Below are 22,847 nucleotides of genomic sequence, written 5' to 3' on the forward strand. Positions count from 1 at the left end.
TATGCCGATCGATTTTACACGCTCGGTCTATGGACTGCATACACACTAGCCTTGTTTAGGACGATAAAGGGAAGAGCGAACATCCCTTTAGCAACTTTTTACAGCCATGTTGTCGTGAGCAATGACTGTAATTTCGTTCTCACTGTTGTGGATCGGTCGGAAGTTTATACACACTACACAGCGGAAACGAGATTGGAATGAAAATATTAAACGGTACGACCGACCAAATGAGGCGACAATCGTCTATTTGGGCAGACTTTCGACCATCGTGTCACTGCACACACTGACCCGACTTTTGAACGAGTGGTCGCATGTCGGCTGATTGAGCCAATTATTGGACGAAAACCGTGTAGTGTGTACCCAGCTTTAGAATAGTTTGCTTTTATCTACAGAAAGTAATATGATTCCCCACAGATTAGGGTCTTCAGATATTTAAAGCTGTGACCAGCTTCTGAATCAAACTCCTACTTTTCTTTGTTACTTGTAATTTATTGTTTTTAATTTACACGAACTCATATCTTAAGTTTGGTTCACTGGCCAACCTTTAAAGATTACTGATGAGACATAATAGTTTTACCACACTCTTGCCACTATAATCTTTATTTTATGTTATCGTAGTCAAGGATCAGAAATGCATATGGTTATAATGTACATTTACTCAGCACAGATTTACACCAGTAAGACTTAATAACAGTATAAGATTGACCACCCATTTCTATCATCTGATTTTATTCCTTTCTCCTCCATAAACAGGATGCTGGTGGGCATCAGATTGGTTTCCTGCTTGGAAGCTGTGGTGTAAAACTTGCTCTTACCACCGAGGTCTGCTTGAAAGGACTGCCAAAAACACAGAATGGGGAAATTGTGCAATTCAAGGGTGAGCCAGTAGATTTTCTCTCCACAGAAGCAATTTGTTTCAGTGTTTTTGCTGATATATAATGGTTTTGTCAACTTCCTGCAATATTTTGAAAGCTACTAATTATAAAGTCCTTAAATAGTCTCCACACACAAACCCTCATAAATATTGAAGAAGAGCATTAATTTTCTTCCTGCACTTGAAGCAGTGGTTTCCTTTATTTTTCTTTTTAAAATGAAATAGTAGTTTAAATTATTTTTAGCAGAACAGTGAATGCCAAAATTGAATAAAAATGTATTGAATAACACACTTACACTGTCCATTTACTGAGAGCATGCTCAGTAGTCAGTAGTGACATTTACTGGGGAAAAATGCATGTGCTGGAATGTTTTCTGTTCCGTCCGCTCTATAGATCAGGGGTCAGGGAACTTTTATACCTTTTATCCCCAAATATATTTAGATACGCCGACGTTACCCCCTTGTTTTGAAAGGAAGGAAATCATATATTATTAATTATTGGAATTCAAAATTGTATTGAATCTATTCAAAATTTCTTTGAAAGCTTTAACTTCAAAACTTCAGGTTTTGGAGAAATGATGTTGCTTCATTTTTGATACGAGAGCATCAGTATTGGGACATTTTGATGTCAGAGCAATTTGGATACAGTCTTCAGCGTCCAATCGATTTCTCTGCTTTGTTTTTATGTTCGTTAGAGTGGAAAATCCTTGTTTGCAAAGGTAGGTTGTTGCAAAAGGCAGCAACTTTTTGACTGCCTCCTCATGTGCAATTTTGAATGTCTTTGCAGCTGTTGACATCCAAAAATATGATAGATCTGCTTTGTTTTCAAATGCAATACGTGCTTCATTATTGCATCGAAGCTCAAGAAGTGCCTCTGCCAACCCTTGAGGCTCTTCTGGTACAACAGCAATTTCACATTTAAAGGGGTCTACAATCCTACTGACAGCATGTGAATCGGCAGCATTACCCCCAGGAATTTCATTTTTACCCCATTTGGGGTAATTTACCCCTGTCCCCTGACCACTGCTATAGATTAACCATTGCAAAGAAAATTAAAGCATTGGCCCTTTCAGTTTTCTGAACATTACCAGCAGGAAATGTCAGATTTCAAGCTAGACACCCCTCTCAATCCATTCATCTCTCCTGTCCCACATCTGCAATACTAGGAAGTGAGTTAAGATTTGCAATAAATCAATTCTAAGGGGAATAGTATACAAAAGTGGAGGAGTGTTAACATTTTCTATAAAATGTAACCACTATACATTTTTTACACCATATTCCAATAAAAAGTCTTTCCCTTCTTAACGTATCCTTTTTTGTTCCTTAAAATATATTTTTGAGGTTACTTTGCAAAAGAATACAATAAAAAATTATATAGAAGTTTTATAAAAGTAGTTTTACATTCAGATGGGATCATTTATTACTTTACCATTTTTAATATGGAGTGCTGATTTAGTCCGAAAAAAATAAGTTGACAATTACTACATTGCATGTATTTTAGTGATGCTTTTATTTATTGAATTATGTAAAATCCTTATTTACAGTGGCGGAACTTCTGCTTTTGCAAGGGGTGCAGAACCTATGATGGCCAGAAGTAAGGAGGGGGGGGGGGGAGCATAGCTGCTGCATGCCCTGCAACAGCGGTAAGCACCACTGTCTGCACCCACCCACTATCAGAGCAGGCACAGTGAGGCTGAAACAAGGCTTCACTCTGCATGTGCATGCTTCTGAGCAGGGCAACAGGAAGACAGACTGCATCCCTGGGCCCTCCTCCATAGCCTTATCAGCCCAGCGAAGTAGTGTTCTGACTCTGCTCACTAACATAAGTAGTGCTGGAAAATTGATCCCTTAATATTATGGATTTCAAACAACCACAATCGTGAAGACAAGTTGAGGCAAAATGTTCATATCAAAATATGTGTCTAACAGTCTGGGAGCAACTGATACTCACAATAAAAATGATATCTCCACAGAATAGAGGGTTTCCAACCACTGCTCAACAATAGAAAAATCTTGAATAATCTAAAGGTAGATCACTCTCTGACACTAAACCTATTTCAGAGACCTGCAAAGGAAGTTTCTAATAATTAAAAAAACCAGTGCAATTATTTCTCAAAGAGAAAATTCAAGCAAAAATTCATCAGGTTAAAGATATCATGACACATCCGTGTATTCAGAATAATCCAAAATAAAGACACGTGATAGATTCAATTTAAACACTTCCCTTGGATGCCCATGAAATAGGATTAGTTCCAGAGCGTGATTTTAATTCTACAATTTAATTTCTGTTTTTTAATAATTAAATATCCCGGTAATTGCTATACATAAGTTGCTATTCTGGAAGGCATGGACCCAATATGTACAATCTTTTTTTCTAGGATGGCCAAAACTCAAGTGGGTTGTGACCGATTCCAGGTATCTGTCCAAGGCACCAAAGGATTGGCAACCGCACATAACAGCAGCTGGTACAGAACCTGCCTACATTGAGGTATCCTGAGATTATTTAGAAAATAATATTAAATTGTTGTGTTGTAGAAAGTTATACAGTGGGTAATATATATATATATATATATATATATATATATATATATATATATATATATATATATATGTATATGTGTGTGTGTGTGTATGTGTATATATATATATATATATATATATGTATATATTTTTTTTATTTATTTTTTACTTGTGGTTTTGAATGCATTTAGTGATTTATTATAATCTACCTCCTCTGTGATATGTCTGTGGTAGGTTTTAGTCACAGAATAAACTTATTTCGTGAGCAACAGTGACACTTGTTGGCTAATTGAAGGCACTGCACAATATACTCTTCGTTAATATAATAATAAACAGTGAAGACCAATGAAAGACTTTCTTTTACGAAAAAAGTTGCAGTAAAAACTGTCACCTGGTACCTGATAAAGCAATTTGCAAGACAGAAGCCATTGTGCTCTTTTACAGCTGTATGTTTTTGGTAGCCCTTGGGAAATCATGTCTGAAATATGATAGTCTCTGATCAGGGATAATGTGTGTATTTTAATTTGTTGCAGGGCAATACGAAGGAACAAAGTTTATAGCATTGTCCAACCTATGAAGTCAGCCAGCTTTTTTTTCTTATAGAGTTGCATCTCATGCAGCAAACTAAGTAAATATGTTTACTTTGAGCATATTTAGCAATGAAGTATAAAAATACAATTATAAAATACCCATTGTATTCAATGGCAGCTTTTCACGTTATTAAATCATGTACATGTAGCAGATAAGAAACAAGTTCTTCCCATATACTCCATAACTTTGATCCAGACAGCTGGTCTATGCTGTACTCTAAGCAACCTTGATTATCAGGGAAAGAAAAGTAACAGCTTGCAGGACATTGCAGACATTTGTTTGGGAAACTCCACCATCACAATGCTATAGTGACTTGTATAATGCGTACTGAGAGACTAATCTCTGTGGTCGTAAGGTAACCATGGCTGTCTTATATACATGCTACTGTATATAACCTAGCTGCATATGTATTAAACAACAGTCTCTTTCAGGGCAGAACGTCTGTACCTTAGATTGTAATAATTTATGGTATAATTACACCCCCTCATGTCCCTTTCCTTTTCTCCACCCGTCTGAAGCACTAATAATTGTTTGTTCTGTAATGAAACTGACAACTGTCAATAAAACCTGAAGTTGACAAAAAGCAGTATACTGGCACAATATTCACACCCTGATCTATAAGTTATAAAGTAAGGTATTGAATATCAAAATATTTATAAGTGAAAATTTGATATCTGCATACTGTCAAAATTGAGGTCACACTGTAAAAAGGTTTCACAGTGTGAACAAGTATTAGACTACAAACGGCCTTGAAGCATACAAGGTTTAGTTTTGATTTTTGATATTGCTGTGATATTGTGACAAGTTATTAATTGACTCATACATTGTTTTGCAGTACAAAACGAGTAAGGAAGGAAGTGTAATGGGAGTCACAGTTTCTCGGATAGCAATGCTTTCTCATTGTCAAGCTCTTTCCCAAGCCTGTAATTATACAGAAGGTGGGTGAAATGAACATAGAGTGTAGTTCTGAGTGATGTTTATTTAAAATTTATGAATGATCTGGATCTAAAATTAATATATGCCTTACTATGGTGCACCGTGAGCCCCGCGATGGTATTTTCCAGAACCACAAATCTGTTCATGATATTCCTTGCCGTGTTCAGCACTCTGATAAATGCAGATGAACATAGTACAGCAGTTCATGTACTATTTTGTGTTTCTTCATTAGGCGAAGCTATGGTGAATGTCCTCGATTTTAAAAGGGATGCTGGTCTATGGCAGGGCATACTAACGGTAAGACCCACAGTTGAGTAGATGCCATTAAAACCACTTTTGTATAGAAACAATGATCTGTATACAGTACTTGCCATTTGTTATCAAAATTCGTAGTTTTTTGTTTGTCTTTTTATCTACTGTACCTGCTGGCATTTGCTGGTTAGTGGCAGTGGCGTCTCTGCAAATAAGAGAAAGAGGACAGCGTCCCCGTCGTTCTAGTAGTGTAACACAAGGTGGTCTCTTCCACTGTTCTTTTGAGGATAGGTTAGAAAAGGTTACCGTCTGTATTTAGCGCATAGTACTAATAACATTCCCAAATAAATATATATATATATATATATATATATATATATATATATATATATATATATATATATGACTTTCAGGAGCTTGTCACTGAAGGTTTTTGAGATAAATGTGTAATTGTGGATGGAGGGATTGGCACATGGCAGATTTTCTGTCCAGTAAACGTATTGAAGGACACTACAGACAGCATCTCCTGGGCCTGAAATGACTCATGACATAGAACAAATATTTAAGTTGACCATACATGCAACAACGTTTCCGGTTTCAGAACAAACGATTAGCCTTACATACTAATAGATATATTTACGGCTCGAGTTGCTATTGGGTTTAAAAACAAGAAAATCGGCTTATTAATTTAATGAATAATTGCTTTACACAATATAACATTGTTGGAGAGGGGGGAAATTCAGTTGCCAGCAATTACATAAAGGAAGCTCTGCTCATTTGAGTATAGATTACAGCCAGAACATCTGCGCAATAGGTCTCCATGGACATTACGGAGACACATCGCGCTGATTTGAATCTCCCCCTTAGACTGTTGTCACGTGAATAAAATACCCATGCTTCAAACAGCTTTAATTCATTCACTTCACATTAAGTTTCCACCATTCTCTATTCTATTATTGATCTGTTCCGTTATCTACATGTGATTCAGTTTTTAGTCTTTCTATCTCCGTTGTTGTTTGTTTCTTTGTATGTAGAATGCAAATTATATCAGAGATAGATAATTGCTCAATTGCTTTGGAAACCCTATGAGTACTCGAGCAGTCAGTGTAAACCAGTGCAGTAAATTGGTCTCTGTTAAGCTGGGTACACACTGAAGAATTGTTCAGACCTACGACTGAAGGTCCGATCAGTCTGACAATTCATGCATACACACCGACACGATTTACCTTCAGATCTGTGCTCTTCATCTGGTCCTTTGTTTGGTCCTCTAGTCCGGAGAATGACAGCACAATATTCATTCATTCACTACTGTCACACTGATTAAAACTGCCGTGTTATAGCTATCCACATGTCGCAAAGAATTTTGTTAGCTTCTGTGACTCTGAAACAAAATATTCTGTCTCAGAACGAACAAATGAATTATTCCTTCTACAGCACTCTCTACATTTATTCACTCTGAAATTCAGTGCTAACATCGGCTGAAAAAGAGCCCGACTCTCTAAACTATAGAGATCGTCACCATGAGTGCATACGCACTGCATGATCGTTAGCTGATTGATCGGAAAAAATTGAGCGGTACGACCAACCAAATGAGGCGATAATCTTCTATTTGGGCAGACTTTCAACCATCGTGTCACTACACACACTGACCCGACTTTCGAATGAGTGGTCGTATGTCGGCTGGTTGAGCCGATTATTGGACAAAAACCCTGTAGTGTGTACCCAGCTTTAGTAATGTAAAAGGACATTTTTATTGGAGGCACTAATGCAGCCTCAACAGGTTTTATTTATTTTTTTACTATATAGGCTCAGGGACTTAAAGGTCCACTAGGCATTCATTTCCCTCTTCATTAGCATGTGAAATATAATATCCCGGTATGCTCCTTTAGCCATACACAGATTCAAGAAGCCAAAAATATATGCTGGGTACTTAGAGTGTCCCCCTTTATAGCTACCAACCTTTTTTGGTTGTTTCAGGTGCAAAAGCAGGTTCTTCTATAAGAGGCTGGGGGATCAATGCTAGTCTGGGAAATTGTTCTCGAATTAACGGTGCATAGCCTTGGAGCCTAGGTAAAGGTTTTAAAGTCATCTTGAATCAGAAGCCCTAACAGCTTATGAACACATACAGTACACTGAACTACATTAAAGTAAGAGGGTAGTCATACATATGGTGTGCTACATCCTCTTATTTGTTGTACTTTCTGCATTTAGAGCAGCCTACTAAGCTATAGACATGTATATGTAAAGAATTGTAAGTAAGACCCTAGTAATGTAGTTATTTATGTGTGTGAAAAGTTCTACAGTATCGGATGTTACCGTATAAAATGATAATTTTTAATTATTCACATAGAATGTAAAATATGTTTTATCTTTTCCAGACTGTAGTAAACAAAATGCACACAATCAGTGTTCCATACTCTGTGATGAAAGCATGTCCCTTATCTTGGGTGCAGAGAGTCCATGCAAATAAAGGTAATGTATTATCTGGAGCAGGAAGCGGCAGTGCAAAGGTTAATATGTATACAGCTTTATCAATAGTACTGTTATACAATTATAATCTGTCAAATAAAATTCCTGGGTATTTTTCTAAGTTTAAGTACTCTTTTTGTAGTGAACAGAACATTCATCGACCTAAGGATAGGGATAATCCATCCCAGGGCTTAATAGACAAATGACATCTCCTATACAGGGGGGAAGGGGTGCACTTTGTATTCATGATCAGTCTTGATTTTGTTTTTAGAAAACTTATGAATACTGAGAATCTGTTTAGAATATGGTTCAGTGATCCTTATGTTTATATCAGTGGGGGGAGATGGGTATAATTTTGCAATGGTTTTGTTTCAAACCATTTTGATGGACAAAGCACTTCTCAGCTGAGATAATTACATTACAATCTAGAAGTGAAAGCTGCCAATTCCGAATTCTGTTTTCTTTATCACAAGTGATTAATTTTTACTACAATCCGTGTCGAAACCAGAGGTTGTTGTATACATACAGTGCTGATATACTGACACTTTTCTTGGTTTTCACTCTGTGAGAAAAAAGCAGTGGAGGAAATCCATAATCTCTCTGTACAGCGATAAAGCCATGAATACATCTTTGTTGTTTCTTGTCTCCCAGCCAGGGTTGCTGTAGTGAAATGCCGGGACCTGCACTGGGCGATGATTGCACATCGAGAACAGAAGGATATCAGTTTGGCCTCGCTCCGCATGCTTATTGTAACAGATGGAGCTAATCCATGTACGTGTCATGGCATTTTATGTACTGTGATCATGATAACTGGAGTAGATTAGAAGAGTGAACACTGAGCATTTATTCTTTCTCAAGATTTTACTTGTAAGAACTTAGTCATGAGAAGTGTAATTCTTACAGATGATCACATTTCTGAGCAAATTGATGTGGATTGTTTGTAGTGGAATCTGCCATATTGATTGCCCGTAATAGGTAAAATTACAATTCATGCATACAATCCAGTGGGGAAATGCGTCCTATGGCCACATGGTCATGCAAAATAAGAGCATTGTTGATTTGTTCTGTCAACTTTTGAACAAAGTGTTCCAAAAATATCCCAAAGCCCCCTGTTTTATCTCGGCAAGAAGAGGTATGTAGGGTTAAAGAACCAACCAAACCTAAGACGGAGCTCATTACGATAAGAGATAGACAATGTTCTACTTTCCCTTCCTTCTGGTATTACCCTGATATGGCAAGTCCCCTTGAAGGATCCAGTGGTCAAGTGTGCTGTTTATCTTTGTTAATGAACCCTACCCAAAACTGAATTTATAGTTTTCGATTAAGTAATTCTTTCAATTATGGAAAATGGTGTTACAAGGCATTCAGCAAATTGTGGCATGGATATTACAAAAATAGCTGAGAACTTATCACAAGACATTAACCTCCACCCCGCCTGCTAAATTAATAATGGGTTGAGCTTTTTTGCCATAATTTGTGATTTTTTGATTTTTAAATATAATAAAATTTGCCTGCATATTGAGATATCTTTTTATCTTGTTCACACACAGGGTCGGTTTCATCCTGTGATGCTTTCCTGAGTTTGTTTCAAAATTATGGACTAAAGCCTGAGGCAATTTGTCCATGTGCCACATCTCCAGAAGCCATGACAGTAGCTATTCGAAGGTATGGTTGGATGTTAACCCAGTTCTTGTAGGAAAACTGTAAGCAAAGTTATTGTGGGAAAAATAGGGGTTACTGAAAGAAATGTAGAAATGTACATTATTAGAATATGCCTAATATTCCTCACATTTCCATATCTTTAATTGTAAATGTATGCAGCCTACAGGTTTCACAATTTCTGGTGTGGTGTAAGCTAGACATAGCCTAGTAATTTATATGAAAAATTTAATTTATCTTTCATCCTATCTGGAGGACACTGTTACCATGGGGGTTGTATGATGGGAGTGTGGAGTTGGCACTTAACTAGTTAACTTGTTTAATGTATCAATGCTGACCGACCCCTCCTCTCTGCAACCCCCTGCAGATACTCAGTTTAGTTTAAGTGCCCAAGGGAGTTGAGCTTACTTGTTTTTACTAGAATAGCTTTTCACTTTTATTTATTATTATTATTTTTTTTAGAAAATATATTTTTTTTTGTTTTGTATTTTTTGCTGAGTATGGTGCTCTAGAGAAAGGGAGCACACTCCTATTATCCAGCCGCACTACAACTGTCTTGTGAGAGCCGGACGGCTCTCACTGAGAGCGACTGCAATGTTTTAGTGCTGACAGGTGGCTTAATGAAGCTGCTGTCACACTGACAGCCTCGTGGCATACCAGTGCTGCCTTGAAAGGCATAGAGAGTCGATAATCGGAGCGATGGCGGCCGCCATCTTGCTGGATCATACCAAGTTCCTCCCCTCAGAGAAAGGAGGGGGAATTTTGTTTAAGCTGCAGAAACTTCATTCAGGGGGGAGAATGGAGGATACATAATGCGGTGGGCTGTTTAAAATAAGAACAAACAGCCACCAATTGTACTAACAGGGGCAGGAAACCTCAGGGGGGGGGGGGGCAGAGCTAAGGCATATAGAGCTCCCCCACCTCGGCTTGCATGTTTGGACTCTCCCATATGCGCGCCAAGAGATTGCCCGGGAAGACAGCAGCTCCTCTCCTGATATCTGGCTTAGCTGGAAGGCTAAGTACCAACATTATATACTTTGTAGATATAAAAGAAAAAAGAAGTTGCTAATAAGATGCACTATTAGCTCCAATCATACATATTTCTAGGGATCCTCTCAAAATTAAAATATAACTTTTATTGAAATAGTTAAAATAAGCGATAAATAAAACCAAATATGTGAGCGCAAACAGTGTTGAGATTATAATTGCTATCTGCACCAACAATCTTCTTTATTTATACAAGGATTTATGCTAGAGGCAGAGATAAGGGGAGGTATTTCCTAATAACCTCAATTACATATATATATTTCCTTGGGTATAACACTGCTGCATGTGAAGATATCTAAAATAGTTCTTCTCTACAATTAAGGTATATTGGTTGCCCTAATAACGTTTATTATACTTAAATATCCCTAGGTTTAGCAGCGCTACTTATCTAGATATCCACAGCGATTCCCTCCTGCTAAAACCAATACACTCAAGGTATCGGTCTTTTCAATTGTCCCAATGTGAAAACACAGCCATACCCACAAAATACGGGGAGTGTATTGTTCTCTGCCTGAAAATTGACTCCAAACTAAATGTGGATTTATTGGAGCAATATGTTATAAAGTAGCTGCCTAATATTTCAAGATGAGAGGTACAGATAGCAAGAACGCCGACGCGTGTTTCGCTTAGATCTGCTTAATCTGTGACGGATTAACATTTAACGAACAAACATTTAACTATACGCATGAAAATTTTATATAAAAATACAAGAGATATCACAAAAATAATTTAGGGAACATAATATAGCTAGGGACTCGGCTCCCTACAATTAGTGTGACAGTTCCTTTTCTCTTTTTATTATATACTTTGTACTCAGTATTGGATATAGGGATATATATTGTTAATATGTTGCAAGTAGATTAAAATATTCCTTATTCTACTTATTCAACCTACATCTTTTCACATATTGCTTGTTACAAGATACAACTTTTGACTGTCATAGATTAGTTAGTATACATGTAATTATATCAAGGCTATATCTTGTGTGACTGAAAATTCTATTGCTTCAGTGTGTTTTCCCATTAAAAATATGTCTGATAAGGGGAAAGCACCACATACAAAATATTTCACTAGTTCAAAGTGTAAAGTTAAGTTGCCAATTGGACAAAAGGACCCGGTGAAATTTTGTCCTGACTGTGACGCAGGGACACACACTACGCAGGCCTAGATTAATGTACTACCACTACCGGAGGAACAGGCATGGGCATTTTCTCTGGCGCAGTCAGTTACTACACTGGCTCAATTTGCTTACTAAGCCTACATAGCTAACAGTGGTTTCTGCTGTTCTCCCCGCCGCTTCAGTAGAAACTGCCCTAACTGTGACAGTAGGGATTCCAGTGACCCCGGGGCATCTGAAAGTGTCTTTGGCGGGTCCATCATCCTTTTTCGCTAACCCAGGCCCTTCCTCTGGAGAACCAGCCCTGTCCTCATCCTTGGTCAGAGGCCTAGATAGATTAAACAGATTTCTAGACGCACCAAGACCTATTTTGTCTAGAAATCAGAGGCTTAGGTCTCCAAATTCTCTCCTATCCCTCTCTGAATTTGAAAGATCATCAGAAGAGGAAGGTGAACCTATTATCGACTCAGATTCTGCACAGGTCATGGACCCGGAAGAATCCCCTAGATAGCAGGGCATTGATGATCTGGTCTTGGCACTCGGACAAGCCCTTGACCTTATGGATTTGGATGAACCCAAATCTTCAGATCTTTTTTTTTTAAAAAAAAAAAATGAGAAGATGCGCTATCCTTTTTTCACAGTCAGTGGAATTAACAGACATCGTGGAAGCAGTCGGACCGAAAGTTTACTATTCCAAGGAGATTCCTTACCCTGTACCCGTTACAGGAAGAGGATATGGCCCACTGGGAACAGATCCCGAATTAGTGGCGCTATATAAATATATAGATGATGATGATAATCCCAAAGGTCGACACTCCGGTAGCTCGCTTAGCTCGTCACACTACACTTCTGGTGCCAGGAACTGCAGCCCTGCAGGATGCCACTAACCGCAAGGTTGAGGGTCATATAAAATCAATCTATGTAGCGGCAGGCACCTCTTTCAGACCCATATTCTCATTGGCGTGGATTGCTAGAGTGATGGAAACATGGGCCGAACAGTTGGTCGAGGCACTGCAGGACTCAAACTTGCTTCCCCTTGCCCTGAATCTAAAGGAGGCATATGGATACTTATATGAGGCGGCACAAACTGCTTCTGTTTCGTCATCCATATCGGCTTCGGCGGTGGCAGCTAGATGGACTCTATGGCTAAGGTCCTGGGACGAAGATATAGAATCTAAGATATCGCTTGAAACATTACCTTATTCAGGCACAGTGTTATTTGGGCCTGAATAGGACAATATTATTTGCCAGGCCACTGTTGGTAAAAGTACTTTTCTGCCAGTAAATGTACCTAAGGCACACATCCTCTTTTTGGTTGTTTGCGGCAGCCCCTTCGGCTAGGCTCCTTTGCCAGAGGTCAGACGAGTAGAGGCAGACCGACTGGTAACAGGGGACACTCTTACAGAAGTAGGTCCTCCTTCAAGCTTCCGGAATAACTAGCATTCTGACTGTCACCACCCCTTCTTGTGACAACAGGACACGGGGTGGGAGGGGGGGATTTTGAGTCTGTTTAGGGAACAGGGGATAGCATCCTCCCAAGGCCTATGGATTTGCAGGATCATGACGAGAGGGTACATGATAAACCTGTCGGGTCCAGCCCCTCGTTGCTTCTTTGCAACATCTTTTCCCCGCGATTCAGAAAGGAGACAGGCGATGTGTCTCTGTGTTGCTTCTCTTCTCTCTGCAGGAGTCATTTGCACGGTAGGACAACCAGAAAAGACAAGGGTTCTATTCAAACCTATTTCTGATCCCGAAGCCAGATGGATCATTCCGTACCATTTTAAATTTCAAAATGTTAAATCTACACCTACAGGTGGACAGATTGCGCATGGAGTGCCTCCGATCAGTAATCAATGGATTGGAGACGGACGAATGATTAGCGTCAATAGATAAAAGACATTTACATTCACGTCCCCATTTGGGGGGGACATCAGTCACTTTTCAGATTTACAGTGGGACTGGCCCACTACCAATTCCAGGCCTTTCCACGGCACCCAGAGTGTTCACAAAGATCATGTCTGTAATGGCGGCATGTCTTCATTCCAGAGGGGTCAAAATAATACCATATTTTGATGACATCCTCATCAAGGCCACATCAACAAATTTGTTACAACAGCACCTGACTCTTACAATCAGGATCCTGGAGCACCATGGATGGTTAAGAAAATGGCACAAATCACAATTGATTCCCTGCCATTGGAAGACCTTCCTCGCGCTCATCATGATCAGCAGAGAACAAAAGGTGTTTCTCCCAGAGGACAAGGCCAGATCATTACAGGAAGTAACTACACAGGTCCTGGCCACTCCCAGTCCAACCATTCACTTATGCATGCGTCTCCTAGGGTGTCGACCTTCAAGACAATGCCTTACGGTTGGTTCCATTCCTGCTGCTTTCAGTGGGACCTCTTAAAAATGTGGTCAGGTTCCCATCTGCAGTTGAACGCCAGAGGATCCGCTTGTCTTCCAAAGCGAGGGTGTCTCTTCAGTGGTGGTTAGTCCAGGATCACCTGAAGGTAGACAGGTCCTTTTGCCCCGTGGTCTTGGATCATAGTGACCACATACGCCAGCTTGAATGGGTGGGGGGCTGTGGCCCTTCACTTACGACTTCAAGGCCTTTGGTCGACTCGGCAGTCTTCCCTGTCTATCAACATTCTGGAGTTGAAGGCCATGCTAAAGGCTCTTCGGGGTGCCCAGACCATGCTTCAGGGATTTCCAGTCAGGTTATAATGCGACAATGCCACGGCAGTGGCTTATATCAACAGAAAGGGTGGAATCAGAAGTGCAATGGCAATGGCAGCACAGATCTTGGCCTGGGCGGAACAAAATGTTCCCTCAATCTCAGCAGTGTTCATCCCAGGCATCCAGAACTGGGAAGCAGATTATCTAAGCCGTCATGCGGTGATGCCAGAGGAGTGGTCACTCCATCTGGAGGTCTTTCAGTCTCTGTTCCTGAGATGGGGTTTCCTGGACTTGGACCTCATGGCATCGAGGCACAATAGGAAGGTCCCAAGATTCTGCGCAAGGGGAAGGGACCACCTGGCGGTAGCTGTCGACATCATGACAATGCCCTGGGACTTCCGTTTAGGATATTTGTTCCCCCTATACCCATAATTCACCACGTTCTCAGACGAGTAAGGCAAGGGGGACTCCCAGTAATACTGGTGCATCTCGCCTGGCCGTGGAGAATATGGTATGCAGACATTATCTCGATGGCAGTAGGTCAAGGGGTGCGTCTACCACTGCTAGACAACATACTTCTCCAGGGCCCATTCTGACATCAGGACTTGCCCCGTCTGATTTTAATGGCATGGCTGTTGAAGCCAGCCTTTGACGGTCTAGAGGATTCTCTCCTAGAGTCATGAACACGCTCTTGTGAGCTCGTAAACCAGTTTCGGCTCGTATCTACCACCACATCTGGCGCACTTATATCAGATCAGAATCGACCCTGCCATACATCGTCCTTTTGTCTACTCCGTTTCCTGGCATTCCTCCAGGATGGCCTGGATGCAGGTCTCTGTTTGGGCTCTTTAAAAGTACAAATATCAGCGCTTTCGGTTTTCTTTCACCTTCGTTTGGCGGACATGCCGGATATTAGGACGTTTCCGCAGGAACTCTTGCATATTCAGCCTCTTTATGTCCTGCCTACGGCACCATGGGATCTCAACCTCGTACTTGATATGCTTAAGGGGCCTCCATTTTAATCGTGACATTCAGCACATTTAATGTTCTTAACATGGAAAGTAGCGTTCCTTCTGGTGATTGTTTCGATTCGCAGAGTGTCAGAGACAAGAAGCCCTTTCTTGTTGTGAGCCATATTTGGTTTTTCACGAGGACAGAGCAGTTCTGCGGACAATCCCTTTGTTTGTACCAAAGGTGGTTTCATCATTTCACATGAACCAAGAGATTGTGGTTCCAGTGTTTAAGTGTTTCTGGACAAAATTTGATGGAGTGTTTGGATGTGGTCAGGGCTCTCCGAATTTATTTGTTGAGCACCTCCTACATTCAGCGCACAGATTCTTTATTTATCATTTTGGATTCACATAAACGAGGATGGCCATCCTCAAAACAATCCATTGCAAGATTGATTATGGCAAGCAACCATTAGGCAGGCTGATGTCAGTGCTAACCGATCTGTGCCAGGTCGACTTACTGCCCATTCCACCGGTTTGGTGGGGACAACTTGGGCAGCGAGAAATGGGGCCTCAGCAGACCAGCTTTGTGGAGCAGCCACCTGGTCCTCGGTCCATACTTTCACAACATTCTATCAATTCTATGTCTTTGCGACTACAGACGCCAATTTTGGTCGTCGTGTTCTACGTGCCTGGCTGTTAGAGCGGTCCCACCCTTAGGGGGGCTGCTTTAGAACGTCGCCATGGTAGCAGTGTCCCCCAGATAGGATAAAAGAGAAAAGAGGATTTTTATACTAATGATAAATCCGTTTCTCTGATTCCACACTGCGTTCCCTCCCTTTTGCTTTTCTGCTGTTTGTTCTTTGGTTGTTTGGCCTATCTTCTTTGGGGCTCTATAATTAAACTGAGGAGCTACAGGGGGTTGCAGAGGGGAAAGGTCGGTCAGCATTGATACATTAAACAAGTAAACTAGTTAAGTGCCAACTCCATGCTCCCGTCATACAACCCCCATGATAGCAGTGTCCCCCAGATGGAATCAGAGAAACTGATTTATCATAAGTATAAAAATCCTCTTTTTAGATCAAATTGTTACATGTGTAGCACCAAAACGACCAACAGGGCTGAGCAGCGTGTGATCATGATGTGTATTAGATGTTGATCCAAACTGCCTAAAAAAATGTGGTCGACCAATTACCAAGATTTGCTAGTATATGTGACAATTGATCATTGGAAATTCTGTCACCTGGCAACACGAGTCATCAGGGATTTCACTAAGGGTAGAAAAGCTCATAGATCTCAGATCTCCTCTGCCTGTCAGATGGATCAAACACTGGCTGACATGTCAACTCTGCCTTTTTTCCTAGGCCCTAGATTTTCATCATACTTCACAGAACATACACATTATGTATGCCTGTACTTGGTAAATTAGACTGTTTTTTTTCCAGGTTACTGTTTGTGGTTTCACTAATTAAACTAAAGTAACTACAGTATGAAAAGAAACATGGAAATCTATATTTTTGTAACCTATATAATGCACTTATAATAAAACAATATTTATTGCAGTATGCTACCAGAAGTCCTATCTGTCCCGAATGTGAAATTTATTAGGGTGCACTGTGAGACGTATAAAATACCCTCATGTAATATTTAGCTGCTTTGTAGTTACCCGTGTTTGCTGCATTATGAGCATGTTATCTAATTTGGGAGTAGGGTGGCCTTTGTGGTAATTTTTTCTTGTTTCAGTTCTAATATATGGTTAGTTTCAGAGCTGCTGAGAGGAATCTCTGACTCCATGCTGCCTCTCCCAACCCCACAGGGGGTGTGTGACCATGCAGCTTCATTGGAAATTATATTACCTTGCTTCCTGTATCTTTCTATATCTTTCCCTTTGTCCTATAATAGCATGCTAACTTGAATGTATTCCCTGGACAATGCTTCCCAATAGGCCTAGACAACTTGTGCGTAGAGGTGTCAGGAATTGAGGGCTGCCACTTCCTACTAGCATACCCTACCTATACCCTACCTATTCATCTTGGTGCTTTTATGCTCAATTAAATTCCACGGCAGCTATGCTCTAAGGAGCGGGGGAGTGTCAGAGGTGGTTGATTGTTAATTGATTTAATTCATAAATAGTAAAGTCACAAATTATCCATGAATTAAATCAGTTCACAACTGCTCCTGTCACCCGCCATTCTAATAGTACAGCAGTAAAACAGTCGCTCATTGGCATCCCAATTACTGACACATGAATTATAGAAAGGGTCAGTGCTATGGCCTGGATAATGGTCTGCCTGTTGGGGTACACTGGTGCTTTTATAATGTTTTGGATTCTGCTTGTATTATAATGGCATGGTATTGCTTTTCTGGATGTTTCCTTCTGGTCAAGATGGAATAAAAGTTTTAAGGCAGCGTGGTCGATTTTCAGGTAGGGCATAGGTCGCCAAATGTTTTGTATATACAAGTTCTAGAGAATGAAATCCAGTTCTACCTGCATTGTGTATGTATAAATATACTGTGTGTACTTTTTCAAGGCCTGGGATCCCCGGTGCTCCACTTCCCGGCAGGGCTATTTTGTCTATGAATGGTTTGAGTTATGGTGTTATCCGTGTGAATACAGAAGACAAGAACTCTGCTCTGACAGTACAAGATGTTGGACATGTAATGCCAGGAGGTGAGTCTACCAGAGGCATTACATTACATTACTGTAGTTCTAGTGGGCAATTATTTATTTACTATACCCTTGTTTAAGGTTTAATACACATCTTTAAGTGTGTAATCGTGTAACAAATGCTGTGAAGAACCATTGATGCTTTGAATGGTTAAGTAAGAAATCCTGTGAAATGCTGAAGTGTATAATGTTGTCTGATCAGATACTCTCTGCTCTCCTTCAGGTGTGATGTGTATAGTAAAACCAGAAGGCTTGCCTCAGTTATGTAAAACAGATGAGATCGGAGAAATCTGTGTGAGTTATAAAGGAGGCGGTATGACGTATTATGGGCTGGCAGGAGTGACTAAGAATACATTTGAGGTGTGTATTATTTTACAAATAATAAGTTTCCTGTATACTGCATATGCACAGTCTTCCAAGCTAAAGCACTGTAATGTAACAAAGGAAGAGTGTCTTAAAGAAAAATTGCACAGATTATGTAGAAAACTTAAACTACTAAAGACACCCACGTTCGTTCTTCCACTGCAAAAGGAGATTTTTAACTGTATTAAATACTGGATGATATATAAAAATATCTAAAATACATTGTATCATTTTCATCATCCAGTAACTCAAAGTACTATTGAAGCGCTAAACAGTATAGCACAAACACCTAGAATGTTAGTACTAAGAGGACTTAAAGGCAATACGGTATTGAGCAAGTTTAAGTTTTTAGTATGTTTTTTAATATTTTTTTTTTGTATTGCCAACTGTTTCATTTGACCTATCTTTAAGTTGCTCTTGTTCTCTGATTGATATTAAGGCTTTATAATGTGTTTATCTTATGTTAAATGTATTTAATGGAGTGAGAAACATTTGAAAAATCCCAATGTGAATTCCAAGTGAAAACATAAATGGGTACGCTGACATTGGAAACAATAGGTTCTTTTGTCAGATTAGCTTACAATTGTTGTGCTAGCGTTAAAAGCACTACATGAATCCGAAGATCATTATCTTTAGCATCACTTAGAACAGGCTCATTATATGCACGATTGCTTAAAATATGAATACATTCTGGGTTTTGTAACTGAGAGGAGGATTCAAGGCTTTAGAAAGCTGCATATTTCTTGATAATGTAGTTCTAATAATCTAACTGTCTGCGGAGATCCGCTAAACCTTTTACATAGCGCAGGATTTACATTTTAGGATGCTTGGTAACTTGGTCATATTGGGCATCAGTGCTTAGTTCAGTGGTCTTTAACATTAAGTGAATGATGATGCTTACTAAAAAAGCACAATAATAGGTGACATTATTAGAAGCCGAGCTGAGTGTTGGCATTTTAGCCATCATATCTTTATCAGTTATGGTAAGCATTTTCTAGTTTTGGGCAATGCTCTCATATCATGCCCCGTTACCAGCTAGTTTGAATGCTAAAATCAGTGTGTTGTCTGTATGGCTGTCAGATAATGAATTCACTGAAAAATAAAACCCGTCCATACTTTTATATACATCTATAGATTGACTAACAATGTACTGCTCCAGTATGCCTGTGGACTGATCACAGGTGCCTTTGTGATCTTCCAGTTTCTGGAAGGAAAGCAACATTCTCAATTTCCAGCCAATAGAGAGGCCATCTGTTCATGCTCAATGACTCATTGCTGTGTGAATACACTACCTGCAGTGGTCTTTGAATAAAACTTGCACAGGTTATGATTGGGAATTTTGTTCTCACTCAGACCACATATTCACACATGAGGTGGTTGAGATTTAGTCATGTTTCAAATAGAATGTGTTGTTTTCTTCATGAGTTGAAATCACATTTTATTTTCATGGTTGTGGAAATCATTCCGTTTTCTAGTAAACTTGTTTGACAATGAAATATTACCTGAGGTGACCTAATTGTTCATCTGAGTTTACTGTTCTTTGTTCCAGGTATTACCAGTTAGTGCCACTGGGGCCCCAGTAGGGGACATGCCTTTCACCAGGACTGGTCTACTGGGATTTGTAGGTCCTGTAAGTACTCTGGTTATTCTTTTTGAATTGGAATGGTCCCTGATAAAAATGAGACCAGCACTAGTTACATTATTACTTTCATTTGTTCTACTTGTTGGCTCTATGTATGGAGAACTTTACCAACCAAGAATTGACAAATAAATATAGGAGACTTACATTACTACATTATATTGACGTTTAGAGGTCTCTGGACGTGATAACTAACACTCTGTATGAGCATTCATATTGTAAACTCACTATGTCCTAGAAAACACAAGTTTGTAGTTCTTTTTTTTGTTTAAACATTAGTCTACTAAATTACATATTGAATGAAACGTTCAGCAAATGTTGTTGCATAGTTTCCATCTAGTAAAATAAGGCATCATTTTCATTTCTCACTTTTATATTTTAACCTCTTCATTTTGCACTCTGCTGGGTATCAGCTGCTGTCAGCTGGACAAGCTTCATGGGAAGTATCTTATCTGGTTACAGATGTCAGGCTACTTCATAATACAGTAAAAAAAAAAAAAGGACATTTTCTGCTAGCAATTTAGAGAGGTAGATGATAACATATCTGGTTGTCCTTTGTAATGTAGGTTGTTTATATTGACTTTTACTAATATTATTACAGGGAAGTCTTGTATTTGTGGTGGGAAAAATGGATGGGACGTTGGTGGTGAGCGGAAGACGGCACAATGCGGATGACATTGTAGCAACTGCATTGGCTGTGGAATCACTTAAAACCCTGTATAGAGGAAGGTAATAACTTTTCTTATATTCTGGTAGATTAAATAGGATTCATGTTTGTATAGTGGATGTTCTGCATTTGGTCTTTCTATAGTCCGTTAGTAAATGTCACCACTTATAATCTGAAGGTGGTAACATTCTGCTTGCGCCCTTTTTACAGGCATATTGGCGGTGACCTATATAAACCACAAAGAACTACACTATGAGTAAACTACGATGTTTAAATAAACCCATTATTTTATGCATGCAGGTTACCTTTATCCAGTTTACTGCTGCAATCAGTTACTGCAGTCCATGTTTTTCATGGGCTGGTCCCTGTGTATATTAAAAGTTTATGGCAGAGGGCCAGATTAAATCCTGAATGGAATACCAGAGGATGAAATACACTAGAAGATGCATACTCTTCCAACTCTCCATTACAGCAGACATCATTGTCTGTGAAGACTGCACCTTATATTTCTGGAAAATCTGTATTCTGACCATTTGTCTCTTGCACTGTGAAATATTTTTGTTAGAATCATATTCTTTTCAGTTGTATCCAGCTTTCTGAGAGTGAAACAAGACTTATTGAGGTCAAAAGATCTAAAACACAAGTTGATCACTGCATTTTATGCAGATGCCGCGAGTTTATTGTAGACAAATGGTGCAGATTGATGCATGATGTTTTGAAGAAAAAGCACCATTTTCCATTGTATTGGCTCTCCCCTCTCTGTTTGTCTGAGTGGACATGGCATGCAACATGTGCCTGATGCCATTGTCTGTCTGTATTACAATGACAGGTGATGAGATGTTTGACGTATATGTACATGCTATGCTATGTGGAGTGCAAACAATTCTAGGTTGTAGGGTTAGTGATGTATCTTGACGAGCTTGTGTTTACGTTGCTGATGTATTTGTTTCAGGATTGCTGTGTTTTCTGTAAATGTGTTCTACGACGAAAGAATCGTGGTGGTGGCTGAACAGCGGCCTGATGCTTCCGAGGAGGATTCATTCCAGTGGATGAGCCGTGTGCTGCAGGTAATTTACGTTTGTTGTATAATATACATTTATCAGAATTTATCTGGGCTTTGTTTAGCTTTTGTTAAGGTTTTATTGCATACCATTCAGTGGAATACTGTTCTTTTCCTTGAATAATGCTAATAAAGAAAGCATACTCCTTATTCTGACAGACGTCTACACCAGTTCCCCCAATCTATTTTCTCTACTCTAAGAAGCCCTTTTTACTATATTTCCAAAAAATGATTAATCATGGTAAGGGGAATTAAATTGACTGAGCCAGATATCACAAATGTTCTCACCCAGAGAAATAAACATGACACGTTTGTGTACTTGAAGAGAGGATCAGACAGATGCTCTAAAGCAGGCCTGGACAACCTGTGGCTCTATAGGTGTTGAGAGTCCCAGCATAGTTTGCCAGCCGATATCTGGCAGGGTATCTACCACCTGCAGGGGCAAACTCAGGATTTGTAGAGAGGGGTTTCCATGCCACACAGTCAGTGGGTGTGACCATCATGCTTTGGGTAGTGGCTAAATTTTAGACAGTGCTTGACTGCTCTACAACTCTTCCTATCCCCATCATATACATGGGCAATGCTGCGTGCACTACTGTTAGGGGCACACAGCTCTCCCTTTTCAAGCAGAGGTGTGTGAAGTGGGACATACCTCCCAACTGTCCCTACAAAGTCCTGATTGAGTGTGTCAGAACAGTTGACAGACTGTCCTGCTCTCTCCTACCTGTTCTTGCTGCTTTCAATACTTGTTGGGGAGAGATGGTTGTGAACAGTGCATACAAAAACGATCTGCACACAAGCTGCAAAGTGGCTGGCCCCAGCCACCTTAAGCATGCAGTACCCTAGGCAGTGAGGGGGGTTCCAGGCACTAGGAAACCCCCCCCCCCCTCCCTCTCGGTTTGCCTATGCCCTGGAGAGCCGCAGGCTGTCGAGGCCGGCTCTAAAGACGTGTAAAACAACAAAACACACTGTTTGAATGGTTTTGTAAAATAAAGCTTAATCATTTAATCACATTGTTTTGTACGCAGGTTAAATAATATAGGTGTGTATAAAAATGGTGATCAAAAAAAAAAAAGTATTATCCATGTGAGAGTGAATTAAGTATAAAGTCAACTGATAATGCTACACAGTGATCAGTCAAGACTCCTTACAGCAGAGACTTCTAAAGGTCTCCTACAGCACAAACATTTTGCACCTCCCCCAAACAGTAACCTCTTCTGGTAGTCAGATGGAACATATTGTGGAACTGCATAGAATTACTCAAGCTGTACCCACGTGGAATGTTATCTATTCTGCTGCAACCCTAGAGCCAGATTCCACCGCGCTCATTTTCATATTCCTCCAGGCTTAGAGCCT

At 39.9% G+C, this 22,847-nt stretch overlaps 1 protein-coding gene across 3 annotated transcripts in view; it reads left to right on the forward strand.

The window, feature by feature from the left end:
- The window catches only part of DIP2B (disco interacting protein 2 homolog B), a 170,550-nt gene that overhangs the window by 121,651 nt on the left and 26,052 nt on the right, over positions 1-22,847 (forward strand). For all 3 annotated transcript variants that reach the window (XM_075199287.1, XM_075199288.1, XM_075199290.1), the window contains 12 exons: positions 754-877; positions 3,253-3,362; positions 4,821-4,923; positions 5,154-5,218; positions 7,552-7,645; positions 8,294-8,413; positions 9,193-9,307; positions 17,626-17,765; positions 17,986-18,122; positions 19,675-19,755; positions 20,366-20,493; positions 21,384-21,498. In XM_075199287.1, the coding sequence (XP_075055388.1) occupies positions 754-877; positions 3,253-3,362; positions 4,821-4,923; positions 5,154-5,218; positions 7,552-7,645; positions 8,294-8,413; positions 9,193-9,307; positions 17,626-17,765; positions 17,986-18,122; positions 19,675-19,755; positions 20,366-20,493; positions 21,384-21,498 (1,332 nt within the window). The remainder of the gene's footprint in view (positions 1-753; positions 878-3,252; positions 3,363-4,820; positions 4,924-5,153; positions 5,219-7,551; positions 7,646-8,293; positions 8,414-9,192; positions 9,308-17,625; positions 17,766-17,985; positions 18,123-19,674; positions 19,756-20,365; positions 20,494-21,383; positions 21,499-22,847) is intronic.

Source organism: Mixophyes fleayi, chromosome 2, assembly GCF_038048845.1.
Source record: "Mixophyes fleayi isolate aMixFle1 chromosome 2, aMixFle1.hap1, whole genome shotgun sequence".
Classification (NCBI taxonomy): domain Eukaryota; kingdom Metazoa; phylum Chordata; class Amphibia; order Anura; family Limnodynastidae; genus Mixophyes; species Mixophyes fleayi.